This window comes from Brienomyrus brachyistius, chromosome 4 (genome assembly GCF_023856365.1).
Source record: "Brienomyrus brachyistius isolate T26 chromosome 4, BBRACH_0.4, whole genome shotgun sequence".
Lineage (NCBI taxonomy): Eukaryota > Metazoa > Chordata > Actinopteri > Osteoglossiformes > Mormyridae > Brienomyrus > Brienomyrus brachyistius.
The window spans coordinates 6,857,710-6,884,514 of NC_064536.1; the positions used below are offsets into that span (position 1 = coordinate 6,857,710).

Here is a 26,805-nt window from a genome sequence, read left to right on the forward strand (position 1 = left end):
ATGGTTCAAGCGCCATGACTGACTGAAGGTATCGTTTTTAGAGACAAAACCAGAAGGTTGCTGGTTCAAGCCCCAAGATTGATTGAAGATATCATTTTCAGGGGTGAAACCAGAAGATTGCTGGTTCAAAACCCATGACTGGCTGCCTTTGAACAGGGTCGTGTCCTTGAATCACTCCAGTAAAACGCCCAACAATATAAAAACACATTCAATTAGAAGTTTCTAAGAAACAAATATTTTAATGTAAAAAAATAAATAAAAATCACAATTATTTAGCTGTATTAATTAAGAGAGATGCCTTTGAAAGACGTTCAGCATCTATAAGGATAAACTATAAAGCTGCACTCTATCCTTTGGAAGAACACTTATGACAGAGTGAGGGTATGGCTGAATCGGGGTTCGCTTTCCTGATTAAAGCCAAAGGAAACAGCTGAACGGTTTTATGACCCGTGTAATCAGATGAGGGGGAGGAGAGGGAGGAGGAAGGTGACTGTGTGTGGAGATGAATGCAGCACTGCCTCGGGAAGGAGGAAGGATGAGGGCCCAACGGCTGGTGAAGAGGTGCATGTGTGGCACACGCATGTTCACTCACACATATATACCAAACTGGGCACAGGCATTGCAACACGCAGATACACATATGCACACACGCACAGACATTTGCAGCTGCATACAGACCCCTGCATTTGCTCACACATGCACAAATTCACACGGAAGCCCGCCGCTGTTGGGTTCTGAACGACCCAAACCAAACCAGAACAGCAGGTTCTGTCCATGCCTCATTCTGTCCTCTAAATCGTCTGTAAACCCAACTTATGGTTCTGCTCGCCTCATCCCAGGTTCTCCTATGAATTCTCAAGGTTGTTCCAAGGTCCCAGAGTGACCCCTAAGTGATCGATCTGCATCAATTCCTCTCCCAGGCTGCGACGCACACATTTCAGGCTGTAGGTTCCAGTTGCCCCTGCAGAGGGGTGCCAGATGGGGGGGGGGGGCTCTTTAATCTCCCATACATGAGCACATGCGCACACACCCGAGCCGCGAGGCGTCACCCTGAAGCACTCAGGCGGCGTAAGGCTGCAGCTTTCATCCCGCTTCTTCCTCATGATTAAAAGCTGAAAATGGCCCCCTAGTTTGCCTTATATGGGGTCTAAATCTCAGGGCAGCCACACGAAGCCGAGGTGGAGCGAGATGGAAACGCAGGTCGGAACCTTCCGGACTCAGGCCTGGGATGCTACCCTTACCACAGCCCCCTCCCCACTGCAGCAAGACACAGCTTCTCCATCTTGAACCTGAGGCAGAAAGGTGTCTTTCCACATACACACGCACACCATCTCCCCGGAAAGACTTTAAGAAGATTTCAATGGCCCAGCGCTGTTTCCATAGAGAATAGCCAAACCTTTAACTCCAAAATACTGCTTTAATATGCTGTTCCCTCTGACCTCTCCTTCTCTCCCCCTTCCCATCATCCCTGACCAGATAAAAATGGTTGAATAAGCTGGCGGGGGTCGAAAAATAAGAAAATAATGCAGATCTCTCTGTCACCTCCCTCCTAGCGGTGACACGGTAATTACTGCATTTTTCTCCCCGTAATTGAAAAGCCGTCACGCTTCAATCAAGCTGTCACCTACAAGCCAGGCAATCCAGCCTGTCACATGCCCATCCCACAAAACGGATGACGGGAACTTCTGAGCCCTATGCCGGCTCTGTGGCCGCGTGACGTAGAATCGGCTCCGAGCGTGAAAATTAGCCGACGGCTAGACGTGTTACGAGAGAGAAGCGTGTTGCTTTGGGGTAGGTTTGGTGATCTGTTACTTGAGAAAACGAAACGGAGCGCGTACAGCAATAACCGCGAGGGATTCTTTAACTTTTTTTTATAAACACAACTACATCCGTCTTCTGTCGATATAGAGAAGAAACGCAGCGTAATGAGAATTTTTCCAGGTCCTTGTACCACAGGTGTTTTTAGAGTGAGGAAAACACGGATTTAGATGAAAAAGTGTGACAGAGCTGGCGAAGGAAGGGAGAGGGAAGGAGAGCGAGAGAGAGACAGAGGAAAGTACGAAGTTAACTAAAACTTGAGTGTGTGTCAACGAGCACGAGACACAGACGCCATCGTCCAGAAATATCTCCTCATGAAAGTTTAATCGTATAAATGGAGGTGCCGTAATTTGTGTGTGTATATCATGAGGGACAAATGGGGTTTTATACGTGGAGAGATGAAATCACAAATGGACGTCTAAATGAAGACAGGAAAATTTAATGAGACGATTAGGCTGCCTGTTCCACTGAGAGGCCCAAGGGGGGAGCCAGTGGGCACATTTGGAAATAAGTTAACCAGAAATACGCTGTTTAGAAATGACTAATGTGTGCAGATGTCCAAATGCAGTGAACTTCCGTGATGTCGTAGTGCGCAGCTATGTTTAGAGAGAAGATGATGAGGGAATGTTGTCAGTTTATTTTGATCCAATGTTTAGGGCGGTGCTCTTCAAATCTGAACCTCAATTCGAAATCCAGGCCGTGTTTTCAGGTCTCCTGCGGAGCTAGTTTAATATTTGCCGATTCTGATTGGTCAAAGGCTTCACACCTGACTCACAGGCAAAGGAAAGTTTGGAAAATCAGCTTGGGTACCGTGATTTGAATAGCCCTGGATTAAGACCTTGCTGGATGTTAGTGACCACAATTTGAGACTATTGACAATGGAAAAAAAAATACATGAAACATGAGGTAAAAAAGGGGGGTGGCATGGTGGCACAGTGGTTAGCACTGTTGCCTCACACCTCTGGGATCTGGGTTCAAATCTCCGCCTGGGCTACATGTGTGTGGAGTTTGCATGTTCTCCCCATGTCGTCGTGGGGTTTCCTCCGGGTACTCCGGTTTCCCCCCACGGTCCAAAAACATGCTGAGGCTAATTGGAGTTACTAAATTGTCCGTAGGTGTGCATGTGTGAGTGAATGGTGTGTGAGTGTGCCCTGCGATGGGCTGGCCCCCCATCCTGGGTTGTTCCCTGCCTCGTGCCCATTGCTTCCGGGATAGGCTCCGGACCCCCCGCGACCCAGTAGGATAAGCGGTTTGGAAAATGGATGGATGGATGGATGGATGAGGTAAAAAGGTGTCCATGTTATTAATAAATTTTGACTGGGTTGTGGTGCATCATTTATATGTAGAAAATAAACAAATGAACAAACATGTGGTCCCAGAACAGAGCCATGAGGCAGGCCAGTCAGGCTACATGAAGAAATTTCTATCAAAATAAATTTTCATAATACTGAACATAAATGTGGCTGGTTCATTTTGATGCATCAGTGTTGAATTATAGCATCAAATGTGAACCAAAAAGCAGCCTTTGCTCATCTGACCACTGTTTAATGCAGAATCTACAATGCCTTATTGTTAGTTAATGTTGAATTTGTTCTTCTTACAATGCGACATTGCTAAAGATAATCTGTAGGCAATGTCAAAATGGAGAGTTTGATATGGGGGGGGGGGGGGGGGGATACACAACCTCAATGAAGCTAAATTAAGCATTGCGGGGCGACACAACCCCCCCAACCCGCCAAGTTTCTTCGCCCTTGTCTGTAGGTGGTTTTTGAGTGTTTCAGTGTTTCTCATTAGACTTTTGATTCAGTTTTACTGAAAAGGCATGTTCAGCATGGCTACAGATTAATTTATTGTTTGATTCTGCTTGAAGGTCTCGTAATTCAAGCAGCGGCAATAAAAAAGTGCAAAGAGAGAAACCCTTAAGTGATGCAAGAAATCATAACTGTCACGTGGACAAATGAATATTAGATTGTGGCATTTTTAGACAACATTCCTTAGAATGGATTGAAAACATTTTTTTGAATGCTTTTATGTCCAGCAATGTTTCGCCATGGTGATACGTTGCCACGGTGATACGTTACCCTTCCAAACCCACAAGGCGACCGAGGGCAAAGAAATTCTGGTGCTGTGCGGCGAGCTCACGCTCCGGCTGCATTTAAACGACGCAAAACGTTGCCCATTAAGGTGGCCCAGATGTGGCCTTTGTGTGAGGGTTAGGGATCGGTTTTGAAGAGTGGGATGTTACGGATAGCCGAGCAGCATAAATCCCACACGCATGTCGGATGCAGGAGGTGTGTCACGACGCACCTTTACATATGAGATAGCCAATCAAGATGTACTCAGTACAGCAGCGTTTACAAACAAGCTTTGTCACTGAGTGCCTCACTGCGATTTACGGGGTTTTTCCAAGGGGAATCGATACGATGGTCAATGCAATACAGGGGCCATAAAAGCAGATGGGATTAGACCCAAGGGATTCATATGGTCTTATACTGACTCTCAGTCATTTCCCTCAACCGCAATTCTTCTGGTATCGCACCAGGTATTTCCACCCAGAAGTATTAAGACACAGAAGACTTAAAAATTAATAATGAATAACAACAGCAGGTGGGCCTCTTAAACGACAGTATGCTGTGCCTAAAGGTCACCAATACAGGCAGGAGGGGGGGCATCCGTACAGACTGATGGCGAGACGAAAACCCCCGAACCAGCCGTATAGATGGAATGGCTTCCGTGTACAAATGGATTCAGATGCAGGCAAGTAAATAAATCAGCAGGTAAATAAATAAGAAAAAAAAAAACACTCAGCAAGACGCTTTAATTACTGAAATGTTTCTATAATGTAGAAGAGCACTTTAGATGGGGGGGGAAGTGTGCGGGGTAAAGCTTTTTAAGCCCGGGGGGGAGGGGGTTACTGTTGGACCCTTAAGCGATTAACCTGAATTCTAAAATGCTCAGTATATGAGGTAACTGGAGGTGTGAGGAAACATCCATCCATCCATCCATCGTCTAACCACTAATTCTAGTCAAGGTCAGGAACTTTAATAATGATAAGAGGACGATGCTGCTGCTGATGATGATGATGATGGTGGTGAAAAAGAGTAGGGGTCCAATAGCTTTTCAGACTGTTCAATCGGATAACCGACGTTGGCACAGAGGCGCAGAACCGGCCTCGCTATGGAAAAGCAGCTACTTAGCGTTGCGCTAATGTGTCGGGGTGCTGGGAGTCTCCGCGTGCGAGTTAGCGCAGGAAACAATCAGGGACGGAAGCCACCAGTCAGACGGCGCAAACCAGCTAAAGAGCACTAATCCCATTATCAGCCAACGTGCATTTACCAAATTAGCATCCCCCTTTGGTGCGTGGTGCCACACGGGCCCTAGCTTCCCTGTCAAAGCAAGCCTCCTTCGCTCGCATGTTCATGGCTGTGCCATAACATTAATATAACCTCAAAGGCACATATCAGTGGTTATGGGCTGCTTATGACAGCCCTGAGGTTCAGCACCCCGCACTGGACCCAATGCATCCACGCTTGTAGCCCGCCCGGGAGGGAACAACAAAGCTGTCTCCCGTTCCCAGAGACTTAAACCTCGTACGAGGACCTGGAATATAATTAGATGAAAGTGCTAATTAATCTACAGACTCTACAGCTAATCAGAATATCCAAGAGGCACAGTAGTAATGGAAAAGTTTTGGTTTGGGAACAGCGCGCATGAGTATTACACAACTTCGGTCGACAGCCTGCTGGACACGAGGCATGGGGCTTCTGGCAGTGCCTGGTCCCTCCTTTTGTCAGAGGGTCATACAGGATGTTCTACAAGTAGCAGATTTCTTTTGGTGGGTTTGGTCGTGGCTATTCCATCGCCAGTGGTTACGACCATCGACGCAAGATCTCTGCTGTTTCATGACTGGGGTGTCCCAGCAAAGGGGCGCGAGCGAGAGATGCAGGCTGCAAGCTGACATGTCCCCTGCTGTGTCACACTGTGCCCCCTCCCAAAATAGGATTTTCATAAACAATACCCCCTTTCTCAGGCCACCGTACGGCACAGCGCTCTACACATACATCCGAGTGATCTGCGACTCACAGCGGACTCCCAGCATGCCTGGCGGCCACAGCAGGAAGAGTGGGATGAGGAGACCAGTCTTATCGTTTCCTGTCACTGGGCACAATGCCAGTGCCACTAAGGGATGTAAAAAATATCCACCGTCCGTCTGAAAAGAGAAACTAGCTTTCTGTAAGCATACGGCCACTTTTCACCCACCCCCCCCACAGACTTCTCACAAAATATTTTTCCTTTTTTCTTTTTATTGTTTCATCAGAGCCCTGCACCGGACCTGACCGACTGACTGACTGGAGAGGACAGCACCAGACAAAGACCCCAAGGAAACACCTTACAGGTCGTGGTCTCTGCACACACCCGGTGGTTTTTATCTGGACTGCGATATAAAAAGACCACGAATACACCTCTGGTGGTGATTGCATCCATTTAACACCTGCTGAGTGTTAACAGGATAGACTGCTGGTGTTGCGATGATTATCTGGTTAACACTCGGCTGGTGTCATCAATGAGTCAAAGGGGCTCTCCCTGGTCAGGAAGGAGGGGGCAGTAACTGGATGGTCAGGCTAAGGGGGATAAGTTGAGGGATAGACATGTCCATATCTTTCCTCCACTAACCTTAGCTGTTGTTAAATAGGTACATGCAACTGGTGCTTCTGTGATTATCCTGTTAACACTTATCTGGTCGTAAATAGTTATGTATCCCTGGTGTTGTGGTGATTATCTGCTTAACACTCAGCAGGTGTTAAATGGATATAGACTACTGGTGATAATCTGGCTAAGTCAAAGGGTTCTCCCAGGTTCAGGGAGGTGGCGTTAACTTGATGGCCAGCCCTGGGGGGGGGGGGCAGGCTGTGGGACAGACATGTCCCCATCTTTCCTCCACCAACCTGTCACTCGCGTGTTCGTACACAGCCCTGTTCTGGATGCACGACTCCCAGTCCTGGATTGGGGATTAACCTTGTTACCGACGGTTACGCTCCTTGCTGCATTTATCCCATCTGTCCCAATCATGGCCATGTCACTCTGCCCGGGGTGGGGCGAGAAGGGCTGCTCAGTGGAGAATGACTGACCGGCTGAACAATAATCCATCTTAATACATGCCATCTCTCCTCTACAGCCTTGACTGTACACACACACACACACACACGGCACTGAGAATTGGGAGTAGACTGGGGAGCACAGGGACAGAAACATGCACACAAGTTTATCTGCAATTAAACAGACGATAAAGAAAATGCCTCAGCAGAATGTGTTGGTGGGGGGGGGGGGGCACAGTGTACTTTCACACACGCATCTGTCGCTCCCTCTCCCTCAGTCTCCCCCTTTGCCCCCTCCCTCTCTCTCCTGTTCCTCCTCTGATCAGATGACTGTGCAGTGGAGTCATGTGAAGGATGCGGCGATGGAGAAAAAGGAATGGGGAGAAAAGAGGCTGAGAACAGCTACAGAAATGCCTGAGGAGAGAGGAGGACAAGAGAGGAGGACAAGAGAGGAGCTGGGGAAGGAAGCACTGAGTGGGCGCTCCAATCAGCACACACACACACACACACACACACACACACACACACACAGGGAGGGACACACAGACATACAGACACAAAAACACAGAGACACACATGGAGACACAGCAAAGAGATAGACAGAGAGACACACAGACACCCACGAAGGCATAGAGACAGAGAGACACACACACAGACACGGACAAAGACACAGACACAGAGACACACAGACATACATGGAGACACAGCAAAGACATAGACAGAGAGACACGGAAGAGAGACACATGGAGACACAGAGACACATGGTGATGCACAGAGACACAAAAAGATACACACAGACACAACAAAGACACAGACAGAGAGACACAGAGGAGAGACACACACAGAGGCACACAGACACAGAGAGATAAACAGACACATACGAAAGCATAGAGACAGAGAGACACACACACAGTCACGGACAAAGACATAGACAGAGAGACACACGGAGACAGACACACACCAATACAATACAGTCTTTTAAAATATATTTACATTTTCAATTCAGTTTTTAAACGCGAGTGCAAACAGCCAGAATAATAAATGATGTAGGCTTAACCACAACTGATGAACGTAATATTTAGCTGCCAGTCTGTAGGAATCTCAGAGTCTGCTGTTTAACAGACATCTGAGGTCATAACCTCCGGTTCTCTGGGGAAAAACTCTGCTGAAATAGGAGTCAGCAGATTAATCTATTAATCAGGCTGCTTAATTAACAGCATGAGAATAAGAATGGCTGTCCTAGTCAGATGGGTGTGGAGGTGTCTGCACACACTCTGTGGCTGTGGTCTATATTTTCAGGTGGGGGGGTCCCTGCATGCACTCTGAGGTTGTGGTCTGTATTTGCAGGTGAGAGTCTCTGCACACATTCTGAGGTTGTGGTCTGTATTTGCAAGTGAGAGTCTCTGCACACGTTCTGAGGTTGTGGTCTGTATTTGCAGGTGAGAGTCTCTGCACACGTTCTGAGTTTGTGGTCTGTATTTGCAGGTGAGAGTCTCTGCACACACTCTGAGGCTGTGGTCTGTATTTGCAGGTGAGAGTCTCTGCACACATTCTGAGGCTGTGGTCTGTATTTGCAGGTGAGAGTCTCTGCACACACTCTGAGGCTGTGGTCTGTATTTGCAAGTGAGAGTCTCTGCACACGTTCTGAGGTTGTGGTCTGTATTTGCAGGTGAGAGTCTCTGCACACGTTCTGAGGTTGTGGTCTGTATTTGCAGGTGAGAGTCTCTGCACACATTCTGAGGCTGTGGTCTGTATTTGCAGGTGAGAGTCTCTGCACACATTCTGAGGCTGTGGTCTGTATTTGCAGGTGAGAGTCTCTGCACACACTCTGAGGCTGTGGTCTGTATTTCCCAGTTTATGTTTGCAGATCCAAAAGCGAGCAAAAGCAAGAACTTCAAGACACTCCTGGAAGCTTCCTTCAACCCATTTCCATTGGGTTAGGGTTAAGGTTATGGTCAATTTGTACACTTGGCTAGACAGACTGGATAGTGGAGACTCTCTGATGGGCAGGGCATGAGGCATTAGCCTCATTGTTTGGCTTAATGCCTTTAGTGTTGCCATGGCGCTCTGCTCGGGTCACCAAATTCAGCAAAAAAATGCATCTAAGCATCCAGTCATTCTCCTTATAAAGGAGACTAAGTATTACATCCAACCTCCCCATATCTACAAATACCACTATGGCATTTTAATCCTACTGAGTAAAAGAAGGTGAACCGTTAAAAAAGTAATTGTGCATGTAACAAATGTTTTTGTACATTCAACTTAATTCATGCAGTACAAAACGTTAAATGTATAATTAACTCAATTTATTAAAAGCTGACAGATACTAAGAGGAGCATGCAGGGGAATTATTCATAAAATGCACAAAACATCTGGTACTTGCAGGAAGTGGGGGCATAAATCGCCCCTTCATTTGTGTTTGAAAAATGTTCAGAAGACAGCGTTTTGGTAAAAACTCTAGACTTTAAATGTTTGAATATGCAAATTAGCCCCGAGATTGCTGATACGTTATAATTACTGTACTGTATTCCAAAATGTAACCAAGTATCAAAGGGCACTGACTAAATTAGTGCTGTAAATCTGTTTATACCTGAAGTTCCTGCAAAGGCCTGAGCTACCCCCCCCCGCCCCCCCCCCACAGAGGATTACTAAAATGACCTGGGAAGCAAGTCAAGGGGAAAGGAAGATAAGCACAGCTGGGCCCGGGTTCGAGGCGAATTTACCTACGTGCATCTAACAGGAATAACCATGTCCCCCACCTGCCCATCCTCTGGGATTGAGGTTCAATGTCACTTTTACGGCCAAGCTCACAATCACCTCTCCATTATGCTCAGTTAATACGCTATTTTTACCAGCGGGGGACGCTGGACATGCAGGGATTCCGGGTTTTTCCAAGGCGTGAGGGAGGCGTCCGACTCGGACTCCAAACCGAGATCCCAAGCTGACGCAACATCCGAGGATGGGAACAGGAGTAGGGGAGGTCAGCCATTTCCCCCCTAAACTTGTGGCTCTGGCTTTGACACATTTTCAGTCGATGTGTAGATGCAGTACATCAGGATACCTCCAGGGGGTGCCATCTTAGTCACAGTACGGCTGGTGTTTGCGAACACTAACAAATGACAGCACAGCCTACCACAACAGACACTGTCATACCTCAAGCTGTGAAAACACATTTTTTAAGGTCACAAAGACTTATTAAAGAATTCCCTTCAGTTTTCTAGAAAAATCCATCTATCCTCCAACTATTTATCCTGGTAGGGTTGTGGGGGTTGGTACTGGAGTCTATGCCGGGCATCATAGGGGACACGCTTGTAGTACACCCTGGATGGGATACCAGTCCATCACAGACCATTTGTTTTCAGAAAAAAAGGACTTTCCTAGCCTGCTGGCATGTGACCCACACTCAGAGAGAAACCCACACATCTGCGGGGTCAGCTGGGTGCAGAATCTGGGCTGGGCGAACAGAGGCATTTTGGGACAGCGTGTACTGCTGCTGACCCGGCTCGCTGGGTCCGCTTCACTGGTCCTTCATGCTGTGATCAGTCAGGTCGACTAACAAGCACGCGGAGATCTGCACTTGAGACGGCCCATTTGATTTACACGGTGACAGTTCTCTGGGTGCTGCGATGGCTCTCAGTACGCAACTCTGCGGGTTCGACGCCCACCCCAGTGCTGCGTGTGTTTTCATTCCACGCACCACCCCGGCACCAAGAGTCAGTCCATATGCTTCAGCAGGACGGCCGTCTTCGGGCTGCAAGGACAACTCCAAGATCCAAACTTGTCAGCCTGGCCAACTCTGAATGATGAACAGAACCATACATCATGGGGATTCGGGCCAGACCCGCAAATGGAAGAACCCCGAGAGAACCACAACAACCCAGGCTTCCTCGCTGTCATACAGAAAACGTGCCATACTGAGGCGCCCTTCTGCAAACAAAATCATCTCCTATTCGAACGATCACACACTGCTGCTGGGAGCGCCGACCCTCTCACTGCCGACAAACCGAGTCCAGGCTCCCAGAGCTTCGGACCATTTGTGAGGGAGGCGGCTCGCTCGTTATCAGAGCCGGAGGCTCACGCCGTGTTTCCGAGCTCCGCAGCGATGAATCCCGGCGTGCCGGCAGGCTGTCGGCAACTACGTTTCTGTAAGAACTAATTAGAAAGCCCACATGGAGAGAGTCGGAGACAAACGGCGAACTGGGACGGGCCTCGGGGAGCGTGGCAGGGCGTAAGCAGCGACACACAAGCCCACGCGTGATCTTTTACCGTGAAGAATATCTGCTATCTGCTTTACGTGTTAAAAAAAACACACAACAGCACAAACCAGCCAAGGTATTGGTCATCCTGCCAGGCAGATGGTCGCTGTACCATCAAGCGCAGAAGAGGACTCCTTGCAGAAGGGGAATTAAGGGCTGGGAGGATGGTATCACATACTGAGGCTGACGAGAAGGTCCTTGCAGGAATGTTCTGACCATAGACTCTTGACTCAGGTCTGTGACGTGGCATCCCCTCATTATTCAGCCTCCTCTTCCCTGATATGGACGTTCCGGACCTATTTTGGTCCTCAGGGCTATCGAGGGGTCTCTGGTGCCGCGGTAACACAGCGGCACAGCCCACAGACCCGCAGAAGCAAGCCGATATAGATTAATCATCGAACAAGGCCCCGGCCCGCGGGTTTCCCTACGGACGGCTGTCCACCGCAGGCCCGAAGGAAAAGCCCAGTTAACGATCAGCGCCGAGATAGCATCCCGCACGCGGATCGACCGCTCCCGCTATCCGGCCCGGATTCGTGGACCTCAGCTGACCGGCCGGCTCAGTTACAGCGGTCGATGGGCAGGACATTCAGCAGCGGAAAAATCAAACTCCGTGAAGCTTTACTCATGCTTACGAGCAGAACCTTGCGAAACCCCTTTTGTGTGTGTCTGTGTGTCTGTCTGCATGCATCGATTTAGGGGGTGGGGTCTTTCACGTGAAGAGTGATAGTATCTGAGAGATACCCCCCCCCCCCCCAATGGCATCATATAAATCAGATATTATAAATTATTCTGTCCCTCTCTCTGCTTCAGGAACCTAGGCTAGTCCTTCCTGCGGGGGGTAACATAGAGTCAGGACATTCACCTTCCCCAGAGAACCACCACAGTGTTCTGCTTCTTTATTCATCTCTTTTTTCAGCAGGTTGAGCCCACCCCGGGCACATTCCAGTCTCTGGACCCCCCCCCCAGATCCCCGCTCCGTGCGCCCTGCCCGCCGATCCGTCCAAGGCTTTGCCGCACATCTCTCTGTGGTAAATGGTGGGGGATGAGGGTCAGCGGTACAGGGGTGTCACTATGTTTAAACTGAACCCTGCTGTGAATGGTACAGCGTAACGCACAGCGGGAGTAAGGGAGGCACCGGACCCCCGACCCAAAGCGAAAACACCCTCTGTCAGGCGGGGCACGCTGCAACCAATCAGGTGACAGATCAGCACGTCCCCATCCACTGCAGTCCAGAGATGAGGCTCTAGCCATTAGCAATTACAGACTGTCGCCGCAACAATCGCCAGCGGGCTGTGGGCTCGAATCCCTTAAAAGAAATCATTTAAAAAAAAATCATAGCCGCTGGAATGAAAACTTCAGATATATATCGGATGCATTCAGAATAGACAGCCACCGTTTGTCGGAAGCGAAGTGCGGGATCGCTGCAGCGGCACGGCAAATCGCCGAGCCTCAAGGTTGCCGGGAGAAATGGAAATCAATATTAACAAGGATACAGAGCTGTTTCTCCCTTCAAAATGGCTCCGGTGCCCTTCACCTGCCCTGTAGGCCCCGGTGTAAGACAAAGTGCCGCTTGAGTGTGTTTGTGTGAGCAGGAGAATGCAGCAGCACGAGTCTCAAACAGCCAGCGTCCGACTCTCTTTGCATTGCAAATCGTACAATAAACAGGCAGACAGTGAAGGTACTGAGAGCGAGATCGAGAGAGAGGGAGAGATCCTACACCCCCAGGCAGGCCCTGCACCAGCCCTCCTGCATGCCTCTTTGCTCCCAGAACTTTCCATCACACTCATTTTCTGCGAGACTTGCACTGACAAGTATCAGCAAAGATCGCAACCACAACCGAGAGCACGCTGTATCTCACTGACGAACTGCATACGTTTCTACTCATCAAAAAAGCTTTTTTTCTTTCCTGTTTATAAAAGGAATCGTGGTGAAAAGGAGACTGTAATACTTTAAGTTAAATTTCACTTCACTGTTTTATGCTACGCCACCCACCGTAACCTGATGCCTGGTCTCCCGACTGGAAGTATGAAATGTCACGCGTACGGTGCACCTCGTTCTTATTCGCATGTCCGATGCAGGTGACACTGCGAGCTGCCCCATGTCCCAGCAGAGAGTGACCTCGCTTCCATGTCTCCACCCCACCCCAAGTATGTCTCGAGTCCCATGTCGTAGCTCCAATGGGGTGGGCAACGCTCTGGTCCCACTGCCTGTTTCATCGGCATTCAGACAGGCTTTCATAACCCCAGTAGGCTTTAAACAAGGACTGCCAACCAAACGCCAGAACCCACCACCAGGAGAAAACACACATTTAGAATTTTAATTAATTTTCATGCAAACATGCAGTCTTCCAGAAAAGCCAGACATACCGCCTGGTAGCTTCACGGCTAACATGCTAATGAGCGTGTACCCAAAACGGGCCTCCCGGGAAACGCCGGACACCCACAGCTAAACGGGAACCTTTCCGCCGGTCCCGCTTGACGCACTAGCGCGTGCTCCACTCCGGCAGCTGAAACTTCCGGGGCTGACCTCCATCTAAGCCGGTCGCCATATTGTCTGGTTCATGACGCTGGCTGGTTTCCGTCCTCGCTGCCGCGTCGTCATGGTCGCGGGAACCGAGAGCTGAACCTCGACCAAAATGGGAGATTAGCGCGGAAGAGCTCAGAGAGCCGCGACCAATCGCTGGAGTGGAGATAAAGGAGAGGGGCCTGGCAGTCTGAATGGGAATACCACCAGCAGTGATGGCACGGTGAGGTTTAGTGCCCAGGACAGAGTTCCCATCCCAAGCAGGGGTGGTACTCCACTGGACCAGTCTCTGCAGTAGCATAGTAAACGGTGTCACTGTGTCCGTGAAAGACGCAAGTGCATACCTGCCATTCTAACAGGAAACCCCACCCACCAACATTACATGGAGCTCCATCTAGCTCTGAAACATGAAGCCCCACCCACCAACATTACATGGAGCTCCATCTAGCTCTGAAACATGAAGCCCCGCCCACCAGCATTACATGCAACACTGCCCACCTAACATATAAAGCTGTATTTCTTGAAGCCGCTCCCACATAGATTAAACTCCACCCATCCGGGTTACTCAGCATCTCAACACTGCCTCGAAAGGGGCAAAAATAAAACAAAAAAAAAAAGAGAGAGAGCTTCAGATGAACGTGGCCTACAATTCCTCAAGAGAAAGTCATTAACCATATCACACACACACTCGTGTCACACGGGTGACACTGCCCTGCTCTTGTCCCTTTCTACTTTCCACTTCTGATACCATGTGCATGGAACAGACAGGCGGAGAGGGGCTAATTTCACGTGCTAAAAACAGACACAAAAAGAGGGGGCTAATTTTGGAGGTAAGAGGCACACACGGGACAAAGGGAGCTAATTCAGAAAGTAAAACGCACACACGGAAAGAGAGGCTTTAGAGGGCTAAAAACGGACGTACAAAGGGAGATTCATTCAAGAGGCGGTAAACAGACACACCAGAATGGGCTAATTCAAGAGCTAGCAAACACACAATGGTGGAGGGGGGGGCTAAAAACCATCACACACACATCCTGATTGGCTGAGGCTTGCATCTGTTCTACCCATTACCATTAAGAACACATGGACTCATCTGCATTACACATCAGCACCTGGTTCAGGATGGTTTGATCTCTCCCTTCACTTCCTGGGGTCTCTGCATGTGCTCTGCCAGGAGGGCATGAAAAAAACCCGGTTCCCCTGCAGGTAGACGCCACACCTGATCCAGGTGGAGAATGCTGACATCTTCTCAGACCTGCTGTGAATGTCTTTCGACTTGTCGGGCCTTTGACGTACCGGCAGTGTTGGGTTAGCAGCCGGATCCCAAACATTCTACTGATCAGGAAGATGTCGGGACACTATGACAGCCAATTCAGAACACAGAACTTCCGATGATCCGAGGATCTTTGCCGTGATATGCAACAGCTGTCTGCTTCTTCACCAGGAGGACAAAGAAATGCCCTGGGCGTCCCCAATTGGGCCCAGGACATGTACCGGCCCGCCCGGCAAGCTTCAGGCTCCGCCCTGACGATGTTTAACGGCACAAACAGCGGAGTGCGTTTGAGAGCGACCAATCAAGCAGACATGACCCAAAGGGTGGAGCCAGATGGGTAGTAGAACTGGGAACTGTCCAATCAGATTCCACCTGCATCTGCATAACCATGTTTCCAGTGGTGAGGTTACAAGTACATGATTGAAAAGACAGTCTTGTTAATGAAAGCAATTCCAATACAGACTGTAAGACTTGGTTCACTCCGGAAACAGCCGGGCCCCCGCCAGCCCCCCGTCTGCCTGCCGTGGGGCTGGAGCCCACATTGCCCCCCAGGAACGCGTCCCACCGGCTGGCGTGTGAAGACTGTGAGCCATCTGCGCGTGTCAGTCCGCATGGGCAAAAGCTTTGCGGGGGGCGGGGGGGGTTCCCTGCCTGCGGAAGGGTGGTCTACACCACTGATACCCTTTCACACCCACGTTCTTTGATTTTGTGCTCCGAAGGCCGTGACACTCAGAAGTGATGGAGTCCCCCGTCGGATGTCGGTGCAGTGACCCACCACGATCATGTACCATTTTATGACGGTCCTCCTGAATGGTGTAGATGGCCACTCTGGCTCAGTCCCTGTCGATGCTGGTCTCTCTCCCAGCCTGGTGCGCTGCGCATCCAAACACACTTATCCACATGCGGAATCGAGCTTGCCACCCTGTCACCCAAAAATAACCTCAGAATTCACTTTGACACCCATTGTTGAAGACTCCAAACCTGCATCCTGAATTGATGGGGCTCTTTCACGGGAAGAGCAAACAGTACCCCCCCCTCAGGACTGGTGGGCTTCTCAGTGACCCAGCCTTCAGCCAATTAAGTCAAAGTCTAGACAGAAAACACCACTGCTGTGGTTATTATAGGGGTCGATAACATGCTGATCTGGCTGTTCTCCAGCTGCCTTTTTCACTCCCCCTCTGCAAAACTGTGTGACTCTCAACCCAAAAAACGTGTCCATCCGCTGAGGGCTTGACTTACGTGTTAAAGCAGAATGAAGTGCAGGAGTGTCCCAAAACTCACACAAATGCCCGTCAGACCCTAAACCAATCCTGCTGATTAAAGTCTGTTCTCTCTGTTCCAGTACCACCCCACTAATTCCCGGATTGGCTAGGATACCTATTCATAATACAGCTCACCCAATGAGGCGTGCCTCCTCCTACCTGGAACACCTGAGTTATGGCTGAATATAGAGCATTAAATATCTATTTGCTTAGCAGCTGACCTTCTCCAGAAGGACATCTCGGCTCTCACAGTTCACTTCTGCAGGCGTCCTGCCAACAGAAGGGTTAATTCAATAGCTAAAACAAAGACACACAAAGAGGCGTTAATTTAAGAGCTAAAAAAAACAGGCACAGAGTGTCCCAAACTCACACACACCCACAGAGTGAAGAAAGCATCCTGCGGGTTACGGACACGGCTGTCTGGAAAAGGGCTTCCCCACGCCCCCTGCCCGTTTCAGCAAGTCGTCCCATGCCAGTGCGGGGACCTCCTACTGGGTGTCCCTTTCGTCTAACCCTGATCACGGACCTCGACAGAAATGGCTCTGTCGGGTCGGTCACGGAGAGGAAAATCGGACAGGCCCCCCGAGCGGGACGGCCCCTGCGTTCCCGCCAGTGGGGGGTGCGGGCTAACCTCCTAGCAACCAGCACTTCTGCCATCCCATGATCTCACCACTTCCTCTTGAGTGCATCCAGAGGGGCGGTTGGGGGGGGGGGGGGACTGGAATTTGAGACCGCCACAAGCAGACACACCCACGGTCACATGCAAACAAGCATACAACGTGGGCAAGTAAATGAGCTCACCCCCCTGGGCCTGGCCAGTGTGCCTCAGTCCAGTGCGGGGGGTGCAGGGGGGTGGCTGGATCGTGTCTGCAGATTCACTCGCAAAATCAATATTTCTGACACTAGCTTGGCACAGGAGCAGCTCATTCGAGGAGGGATGAATTCCTCTCATGCTGAAAAAGAGGCAACCGTACTCCTAGCCCTGCTCCGCAGCCTCACACTATTTATCCAGCTTCTACACACCAGCAAGGGTGTAGGTGGAGGGGGGTGCAGGAGCAGGGTGGAGGAGTGAGTGGGTAAAATCCGATCAATGCTGGTTGGCAAGACCAACTTCACTACCATATACCCTCTAATACCTGTGCCCACTGACTCTCTTCTGCACTAATACCATCCATCCTGTAATACCTGTGCCCAGTGGAGAGATGTGTCACGCTTCTACAGGCGGACTGGCATCCCATGACTAAGTCGTTACCGATCAAGAGCCCGTCCATCAGGCACGGGTGCCAGTCCGCTAACGAGGGAAGAGAGCCTCATGGAGTGGCACAGCTGGGCAGCAGCTGCACATCAAACGCGTGCATCTCCTCCTTCCCACAAGGCAGGGGCTGTTTCACTGTGATGCATTCATTACACTGGAATCATCTAAATATCACACTGAGGGGTAAAAACACATTATGCCCTATACGCCATCGGCTCCCCAACAGGTGGCACCACAGAGCAGGGAAAACACTCAATCCAGGCAAATCGTGAGTGCAATTTCCTTGGAGGACCTGGCTGTCACGCCCCTTGGCAAATCCCCAAATCAAATGCAATCAGGGGGTATAGCTGTGGGGGGGGGGCAGCTGGGGCGATTCGCTCGCTCACTCACTCGCCAAAAACACAGTTTCTCAGCTGGCCACTTTAATTGTATCACTCCCTTCCCTCCTTTGTTCCCATTTTCCCCAAAGCGGCAGGTCTTCCATTCTCAAATCCGGCAGCTGAAATATTTCATGTCTTAATCTAACGGGAGGCATACTGAAGCACACTCAGCCACTGCGGCTCGCTAAATGCGCTCCCCCTGCTGATCCGCAGTGAACAATCGTCACCCGGGCGATTTCTTGTGAAATCGCAAAAGCAGCGCGTCTCACGGGCTGCGCTACTGCACTCTTCCCTGTGCGGAAACTGGGCAGACTGACATATACCCATATAATCATTCAGCAGACACTTTTACCCAAATCAACATGCAATTGAGAAATCATGGCCAGCCACTACCTGGGACATTTGGGGTTAAGAGTCTCAAGGGCCGAACAGTGAAATCACTCTGACGACTCAGAAAGTTGAACCAGCGACCTTCCCATCACAGACACAGCAGCCTAGCTCCACTCAAATCGGACACCACCCCATATGTGAGAGCAAAGCTTCGAATCAGAGAGCAGGGTCAGCCTGTATCCCTGGAGCTGTTGGAGTAAGGGCCCTGTTTAAGGTCCATATAGTGATACGATTAGTTATGGGATTCGAACCCACAACCTCCTGGACACAGCCACAGAACCGTAACTTGTTAAGCCGCATGTCACCCATATGTAAATAACATATGTAACTACCAGCCTGTCTTCCCAGGGCTCCTCTGGTGCCACGCCTGCACCAACATGCCAACTGGAAAATCCAACATATTATGCTTTTCGGATCCTTCTCTATCTGCTCACTTCATAATCTGATACATTATCTATTTGTACAGTGGTAGTCAGGAATTGCTGTTGTACCCTAACCCCCCACCAAGACCAGCCACACCACCCCCCCTGGATTTGCCCTTCCAAGCAGCACCACTGTCGCAGTGAAGGGGTGGTCCTACATCATACCCAAACACACAGACATCGCTTAGCTGCATGTCTGGAGACTCCCCACTGGCATGTTTTACGGTAATCAACCCTAAACAAAAACCACAACACACAAAAAACCTCTCCATCTCACGGAGGCGCCATTTGTCTCGCCTGACCCTCGCCGAAGCTCTGCGTTTAATGCTACAGATGACGATCTACGTTCGATGGGGAACAGGACCTGGGGTCTGGGAGTCACAGTTGCTCGGAACGGACTCTGCTCCGCGCCAGATATCATCTGCTGATGTCATCACCTCGTGAATCCTCCAGAAAAGGCAGAGAAGCAGGACTGACACTTTTGGGGAAAGACTGGCCGCAGTCCTGAGCGCTCACGAGATCTCGCCAAGAATTCATCCAAAAAAAAAAATCATAAATTTCATTTCCAGCATGGAAAAAAAAAGATAGTGCCGTCGAGTGTGAAAACTAAAGATAAGATGACAAGATGACAAGCACATCAAAAAACGAATGAAAAGCAGGGCAGATTACTGATACAGCCTCTTGACGTTTCAGAAAGCTTTTTAGCTTCTGAATTCTGCCGCTTCATTTCGGACAGAGAGGCCATTTACCCAGAATTCCATGCCATTTCACATTGGGTCCTCAGTGTAAAACAGAGTGAAGGTACACACATTAACCCTTCCACGTCAATGAATGAATGAATGGGTGAATATTACATTCATATAGCGTTTTTCATGACATTCCAAGTGTTTTTATATTTTTACACCAAACCAATGGGGAGCCACTTCAACCACTACCGCTGTCCCACAAGATGGGCCAGTATGGCTGAAGTCGAAGCCCCATGTAACATTTTTTGACGCAACTGGGCTCAACATCTGTCCATGAAACACTTACTGCAGCTGCCTGGTTCCATATGTACTGTGATGGTGTGTGTGTGTAGCAGCTCACCATGAGTGCTGTGCTACAGAGGGTTCCAACGGTAAGACTACTGAGAGGAGCAAACACAGCCCAAAGACGGATGACCACAGACAAGCCGGATTTGTTAACTGAAATTCTGGACAGTCAGGTGAAGGTGTGGACCCATGACCGCAGCAACAAACGGTCATTTCATCCTATACCAATAACCACGGCTCCTCCATAATATATGGATGGATTATTTTTAGCCCCAAATTTTTAATTCGTATGGGTGGGGGGGTCCACACAGCAGATAAATAGCTATTACATTTCAGTTCGCCGGCATGAACTGTCGGATTCAGTCCTAAAATAATCTCCACATTTTTCCTAAATCATGTGATCCGCGCATCTCAAACCCAACCCATCCCGATGTCATTAATTCCAAAGGGAATCCTTAGGGTTCTGTCCACGGGGTTAATTAAAATTTCACCTGGCCGATCCGTCCGTAATGAGCTCTAATCCTAAATTCATGAAGGCACTAAGTGTCGGGTCCAGAACGCTCTCTGGCCCGGAAATTACACAAAAGGGGACAAAAACCTCCTTAAATGTCTGAATACTTATTGTGGCTTTTCTAGTGATCCCATCAGGTCCTAATTGGCCTTTTTATAGATGGCAATCAGTGCCCTGTTTCAGTGTGCAGAGCAGACAAACTGATTTTAAAGAAGCTATTGTTACACGATTGGAGACCATTTGCACATTCTTGTTTTTGCGGAAATAGGACAGGTGCACCCATATAGATATGAAGGGGGGGGGGGTAGAGGGGGGGGACAGTGGAAGAGAGGGACGAAGAGGGACAGAGAGGGGGGAGGCATGGATGGAAAGGGACAGACAGGAGAAATACACAGGAATGGAGAAAGGGGAGAGGGAATGAAGACACGAAGGACAAGAATGGAAAGAAGAATAGAGGGCAGGAGATGAATGGGGATGGTGAGGGGCAGAGAGGGATGGCAAACGACGAAGACTGGGAACAGGGGCAGGGAGGGACACATAGGTGGCTCGAGACGAAGGGATCGCGATGCTGCAACCTCGCGTGGTGAAGCCGCTGTGACCCACAGAACATCCACACGCTTACACTGGGGGGCATTCGCCTCATTGCATGTGTTACAACAAACCAGTTACTGATTTAAACGGTTTATACCGCTTAAGGACATAGGGCTGCTCCGCCCTGGTGAAAATCAACGCGCTTTCAGTTCCACTTAGAGAGACAGAAACACGCGGACTGACGCACGCCCATGTCTGAATAAAGGCAGTACTCGGACAGCAGCTTATGTCCAGGCATATCGCCCGCAAAACGCCATATTTTTTTATTCACAGAACACACGTTAACGGCACGATGTCAGCTGAACGGGATTCGCCGCTGCGCCTCCGCAAACTGTGCGACCTTCCCTGCGCTCAGCCGCAAAAGGCGGCCGCTTTTAACTAGTCCTGCCGCGGTTAATCGGGCACAGCATGTTTAATGAGGCGGGGACGATTAATCCCGTTTAACGCGGAAACAGATTCACAGTGCGTGGTTAACGTGTGCGAATTAGCAATATTAAGAAAGACGTGAAACTTTTCACAAGAACATAGCAAACGACTCTGTTGGGGGGAAAAATACTCGGGGTAATCGCATGTAATTGCAGTGTGACCAGTACTACAGGACCCACCGGTGAAAATACCATCCCGAAGCCACCCAGATGAAATCAACAAATGCCACAAAGCTTTACGCATAGTTAATGCTGTGTATTAAACGTGGCATTGTAGGTAGATTATTAAGGCAGGTCACACAGTGACGGTGTCGTACATATATTTTGCAATGTAAAGCAGGAGAGGTGCAGCACCCCAAGCGGACCAACAGCGCCCATCGTTTACACCGCTTTTAAACCTTTGCAATAATCTCATTCCCGCTCTATATCTTTCTGATAGCATGCATATTAAAGGAACCGGGTGATTACGGTTTGGGCTGGAAGACTGACAGTTTAGTCTCGTTCACAGAAAACCCGTGATCCGGGAAGGCGGACCATGCCGCATCGGCTGTATCATTCTGCGCACTGCATGTGCACGGAATCCCCGGTGCACGGCACCAGAAGAGGAGCGATGCCTCATGCCTCAACTAAGCAGCAACAGTTAAGTACACCCCGTATCTCCCAGCTCAGCTGGCTGTCATATGCACAAGTGAATGTCATCCTTATTTCTACATAACTCTTGCATATCGACAGGTTGAGATCGTAAATCACTTGCAAGCAACACACAACGTAGTCGGCTACTTTACCTTTCCGTCATGTTCCCGGTGTTTTCCTGTCAAAATCCGACCTGAGAAATAGCCGAAAGGTCGCCCATGGTGCCGACGGCTCCGCTGCTGCAGTGCACTGGCTGGCCGGGTAGCTTAGCCGCTCTTCAGCGAATGAAACGTGCACTGGCTGCCCGCGCGTCCCCGTCGCTACGCTCGCAGCCGACAACGTGGACGTGCCCAGCAGAACGCGGCTGCGAGCTCGTCCGAACGCATAGAACCGTCTCCATGGTAGCACGCTACTCGCGCCGACTAGCTGTCTGGTTATTGTAGTTCAAAGTGTTACACGTGGAATGATGCATTTTAAAACAGCGACACATGTCGGATGTTTGTGCCTAATGCTCTGACTGTGTATACAGGGTACGACACTTTTCTAGTCTACGTTTTCTGCCCTAAAAAACTCTATAAAGCTGATTCATTAACAAAGAGATACTATCTAATAAAACAGTTAATGTCAGCGATCATCTCACTGTCCGTGCTCAGAATGTATTTTGTTATTATAATACACATTTATATTCATAATTAGCTATTATCACAAAGAAATCTACCCCTTTTATTAGCTCAACACTACATTTCTTCCTTTCATTTATAACTCCCCCTACAGCCTATAATTTCCTTAATTTTCCCTGCAAATAATTAAAAAAATGACAACCTTTCTACATTATGTTACGCACGTACTGTTTAAAATACATTCAGCTTTTTATTACGGGATTTCTAGCATTTAAAAATGGTACGTGCAATCGAAGGGTTTATTAAAATAATTTGTCAGGGGAAAACGGCTTGAAATATTTTTGCCGACAGGGGGCAGTAGTCACTCACAGAACAAGATGTGAGCAGAATCGGAGCCATGCTGGATTACAGTTACTCTCTGTGCGTTCTTTACAGTCATACTTTCTCTGCATTTTCGCCTGCGTCATAGCACTCAGGTCCAATTTTCAAACAAGAGCAGCAGTGGCTCAGCAGTTTGCAAACTCATATTGCTCTGATTTATAGGTGGAACATGTTATGAATGCATTTATGCATCTGTTTCTCTGATTAACCGCTGCTGGCATTTCTGATGGTGAAATAAATCAGGGCTCAGGTTGGGTCAAATGGGTTGTTTTTTGTATGACAGGCTGTTTGTGTTGGTCGGTTTAGTTTCTTTGGCTTCATTCTGTTCCTGCCCTGCATAAGGCACCCCTGTCTTTGAAGTGCTGGCAGGAGTTTGGCTTATCTCCTGGGGGAGAAATATCTGGACGGGGCAGTGCAGGAGGGTAAAGCTTTAGAGAATGGAAAACAAAGATATTTGCACACTGGCCATCTCTGCCTTCCCTGCGTCCTCTCTGGACCTCACTGCATGTATCCTTCTGTATCCACACTGTCCTCCGAAAAGCTGTCAGTCCCCCACCTCCTCATTCACAAAACGACTCGACACACCAGGCCTAGACCCATAGCAGACCCCAGCAATGGATCACAGATTGTGACCAATTCCCAAGAATTCCCGGCCCTGCCCTTAACGACATCTCAGACCCTCTGCCCAGCAAAGATCAAAAGGCCATGTAGGACAGAGCAGGGCTGCCCCATCTAGCTCCCCACATCACCCCTTCTACATATAAAAAACCACAAGAAAACCATTTTAAATCACAAGTGCAATTTATCAATTTCTAAATGAAACATTTCTTATTGAAGCACAACCTTCTTCTGATGATAATTTAATGTATGTTATACAGCTTTCTATGGGCATTGAGGTGGCACATTTAAATTGGCTGACTGAATGTAATGGCCACAGCTTAATCACATGTGCTCACTGTGCCCCAGTTCTGGCCAGTGGAATGCTCGCACGAGGTAACAGCACATACCCCAAACCCTTATTTGGGCGCGTCCCCATGGCGACACAGCTCATGGCACCCAGTCACCTGTGCGTGACAGCAGCCTTTGCATCAACTGTCCTCAGTGCGGGTTGGGATTTCCTGTGACATCACATCCTTCACCCACCATAGCCTCTGCACCACCACTTCTGACATGAGTAACAAAGTGAATGAGGACACCTCAGCATCTTCCTACAACAAACATCGACTGATAATGTACTTTTCCCCACCCTTGAGATGTTTAGCGAAATAAGGAAACGAAGAACAAGAAACTGAAACTCACCATTATAGTGTAGCGGATTCCAGAAGTCGTTGTACTGTTTGTGCAGCACAGGGCGATGGTGTCTAGCATCCCACACATCCTCCTGTGTCTTTGTCTGGACGGGCGGAACTGAGGTCCAGGAGATTTTAATAAGCACTCCGTACGCAGGAAAATCCACTTTAGTTGGCAAAATTTTGCAATTATTACAGTGTTTGAATAGATTCAGATAAGAACAGGGTAGTCCATCACAGGGGACATGCTGTTTAATTTCGGTATTGAGCTGATGGCTTTATCCAGTACAATGTGCACATGAGGTGATGGGGTGGCGACGCATGTAGGGCTGGGCATTGTGCACTAAAAACTATACGTTGATATTTTTAGGCAGAATAGCAGTACACTATATATATATAAACAGACCCCATAAAATAACAGAGTGGGCTCGCTGAGTGCTGAGGCATATAATGTGTAAAAGTCGCTCTGTTGATTCATTAACTGCGGAGTTCCAAACTTCCTCTGAGATTAACCCCATCACAAAACTGGAATGAGCTTCATGGAATGGGCTTCCGTGGTCGAGCAGCTGCATGAAAGCCTCACATCACCAAGTGTAATGACTAGCGTCGGATGGAGTGGTGTAAAGCCACTGGGCTCTGGAGCAGTTATGGAGCAGAACGTGTTCTGTGGAGCGACGAATCACGCTTCTCTGTCTGGCAGTCTGACGGACCAATCTGGGTTTGGCAGATGCCAGGAGAACGTTACCTGCCTGACTGCACTGTGCCGACTGTGAAGTTTGGGGGAGGAGGGATAATGGTATGGGGTTGTTTTTCAGGGGTTGGGCTGGGCCACATAGTTCCAGCAAAGGGAGCTCTTAATGCTTCTACAGTATGCTTCTAACTTTGTGGGAACAGTTTGAGGAAGGCCCTTATCTGTTTCAGCATGACTGTATCCCAGTGCACAAAGCAAGGTCCATAAAGACATGGTTGGGTGAGTTTTGTGTGGAAGAACTTGACTGGTCCACACAGAGCCCTGACCTCAACACTTTTGGGATGAACTTAGAATGGAGATTGTGGGCCAGGCCTTCATGTCCAACATCAGGGCCTGACCTCACTAATGCTCTTCTGCATGAATGGGCAAATATTTCCACAGAAACACTCCAAAATCTCGTGGAAAGGCTTCCCAGAAGAGTGGCAGCTGTTATAGCTGCGGAGGAGGGACCAACTCCATATCGATGCCTATGGGATTAAGAATGGGACGTCATAGAAGTTCCTGTAGCTGTAATGGCCCACACACTTTTATTAAAACAAGAAAACAAAACAAAAAAACCAGTACAGGGTTTCCATCCCAGTTTGCTATACACCTGCACAGTATTATAAAACAATTACTATGAAATACAGCTATAGCTATCACGTAATGATATTTTCATTATTGCAAACAGAAATCTCAAAATAAAAACAAAAGAAATAATTATGCGTTGTGTTGCATGAGTCCAACAGATCAGTCTCAACATAAAAACCTTTCATTACGTCTGCTAATGGCATTTTTTTAGTCAGTTTATGAGATTGCGCTTAAAACAGAAAGTGAATGTTTATGAATAAAAAAGCTAAAATCTAAATGTGAAACCTATTTGGCAAATTGGTTCTAAAAACAAACCTGATTTCCACTGAAAGTGTGGTTAGTACCAGGAGAGACCCTCATTTTGAGCTATTACTCATCAATGTTATTTTTAATCGGTGAGCCATTTGTAAAAGTTGTAAAATGACATAACCCAGGTAACAACAGTGTTGTGTATTTCATGTCCAGCAGCTACAAATCCAGACTTACTTTGTAGCTTCAGGACGTGCAATGCCCAACACTGAGTAACAATGACCCCCCCCCCCCCCATCAATTTCTCCATTTATATTTAATTGGTTTGAATTTAGCTGTGGAAACTGGGAATTTATGTAACATTACAAACAAATATCTGGTGTTGGGAAGGAAACCTACTGGTTTCTGCTAAAAAAAAAACTTTAATAGAGGCCAATTTTAACACACAACAAGGTAAATGAAGAAGTTTTATGATAAACTTTTGTTTAATAAAAATGTGTCATTTTGAAAACAAATAGATATGCCATAAAAATTTGATATACCCCTGAGTCCTGGGCGATGGCAAAAGTTGTTGGGGGGGGGGGGGCAGCAAAGCATTGGATCAGCAGATGATCTCAAGCCACGTCCCTGGGAGGGATGGGCAGGTTGACTTGTTTGTTTTAGGATAAACGCCTTTATTAAAAAATAATTCAAATAAAATTAAAGATGGCGTCTTTAGTGGGTGGCACTGGGGAGCACAGCAGCTCATTTTTGGGGGGGATTGGACCGTGTACTGGTAGTAATCCTGCTCTGCAATGCAGGAAGCATCCGATGGACAGACACGATGAATAAAAGATGTTGCTGATGTGGAGGTTCGGTGCCGACCTCAGCAGACCGCGTCCTCCGGGACCACGCCGACGCTGCCTTGGCGGCATCGCGCCGATTTCATGGCTGGCAGGGAGGAGAGCCGACGGGCAACACAGCCATCATCAGCCATCCTGAGGAGGGGGCGGGCTTCACTGATCTGGGAACAGCCACACCAACCCTCCTAAGCACACCTGCTCTGCAGCTCTGGGCACGTCCAGCTGCTTAATTAACAT

At 48.7% G+C, this 26,805-nt stretch overlaps 1 protein-coding gene and 1 long non-coding RNA gene across 4 annotated transcripts in view; one reads left to right on the plus strand and one right to left on the minus strand.

The window, feature by feature from the left end:
* Window positions 1–22,173, minus strand: part of LOC125740641 (rho GTPase-activating protein 39-like) — a 41,659-nt gene extending 19,486 nt beyond the window's left edge. The window contains exon 1 of the mRNA XM_049012081.1: window positions 22,019–22,173. Within this exon, the coding sequence (XP_048868038.1) occupies window positions 22,019–22,029 (11 nt within the window). The 5' untranslated portion in view covers window positions 22,030–22,173. The remainder of the gene's footprint in view (window positions 1–22,018) is intronic.
* LOC125740649 (uncharacterized) lies at window positions 1,663–9,341 on the plus strand. Of its 3 annotated transcripts, XR_007397725.1 has the most exons (5): window positions 1,663–1,791; window positions 5,849–8,261; window positions 8,400–8,491; window positions 8,630–8,675; window positions 8,769–9,341. It is a non-coding gene; the product is annotated as an uncharacterized LOC125740649 (long non-coding RNA). The 3 variants fall into 3 exon arrangements; XR_007397724.1 differs by lacking the exon at window positions 8,630–8,675; XR_007397726.1 differs by lacking the exons at window positions 8,630–8,675; window positions 8,769–9,341 and having other exon boundaries at window positions 8,400–8,509.
* Window positions 22,174–26,805: the final 4,632 nt, after the last annotated feature.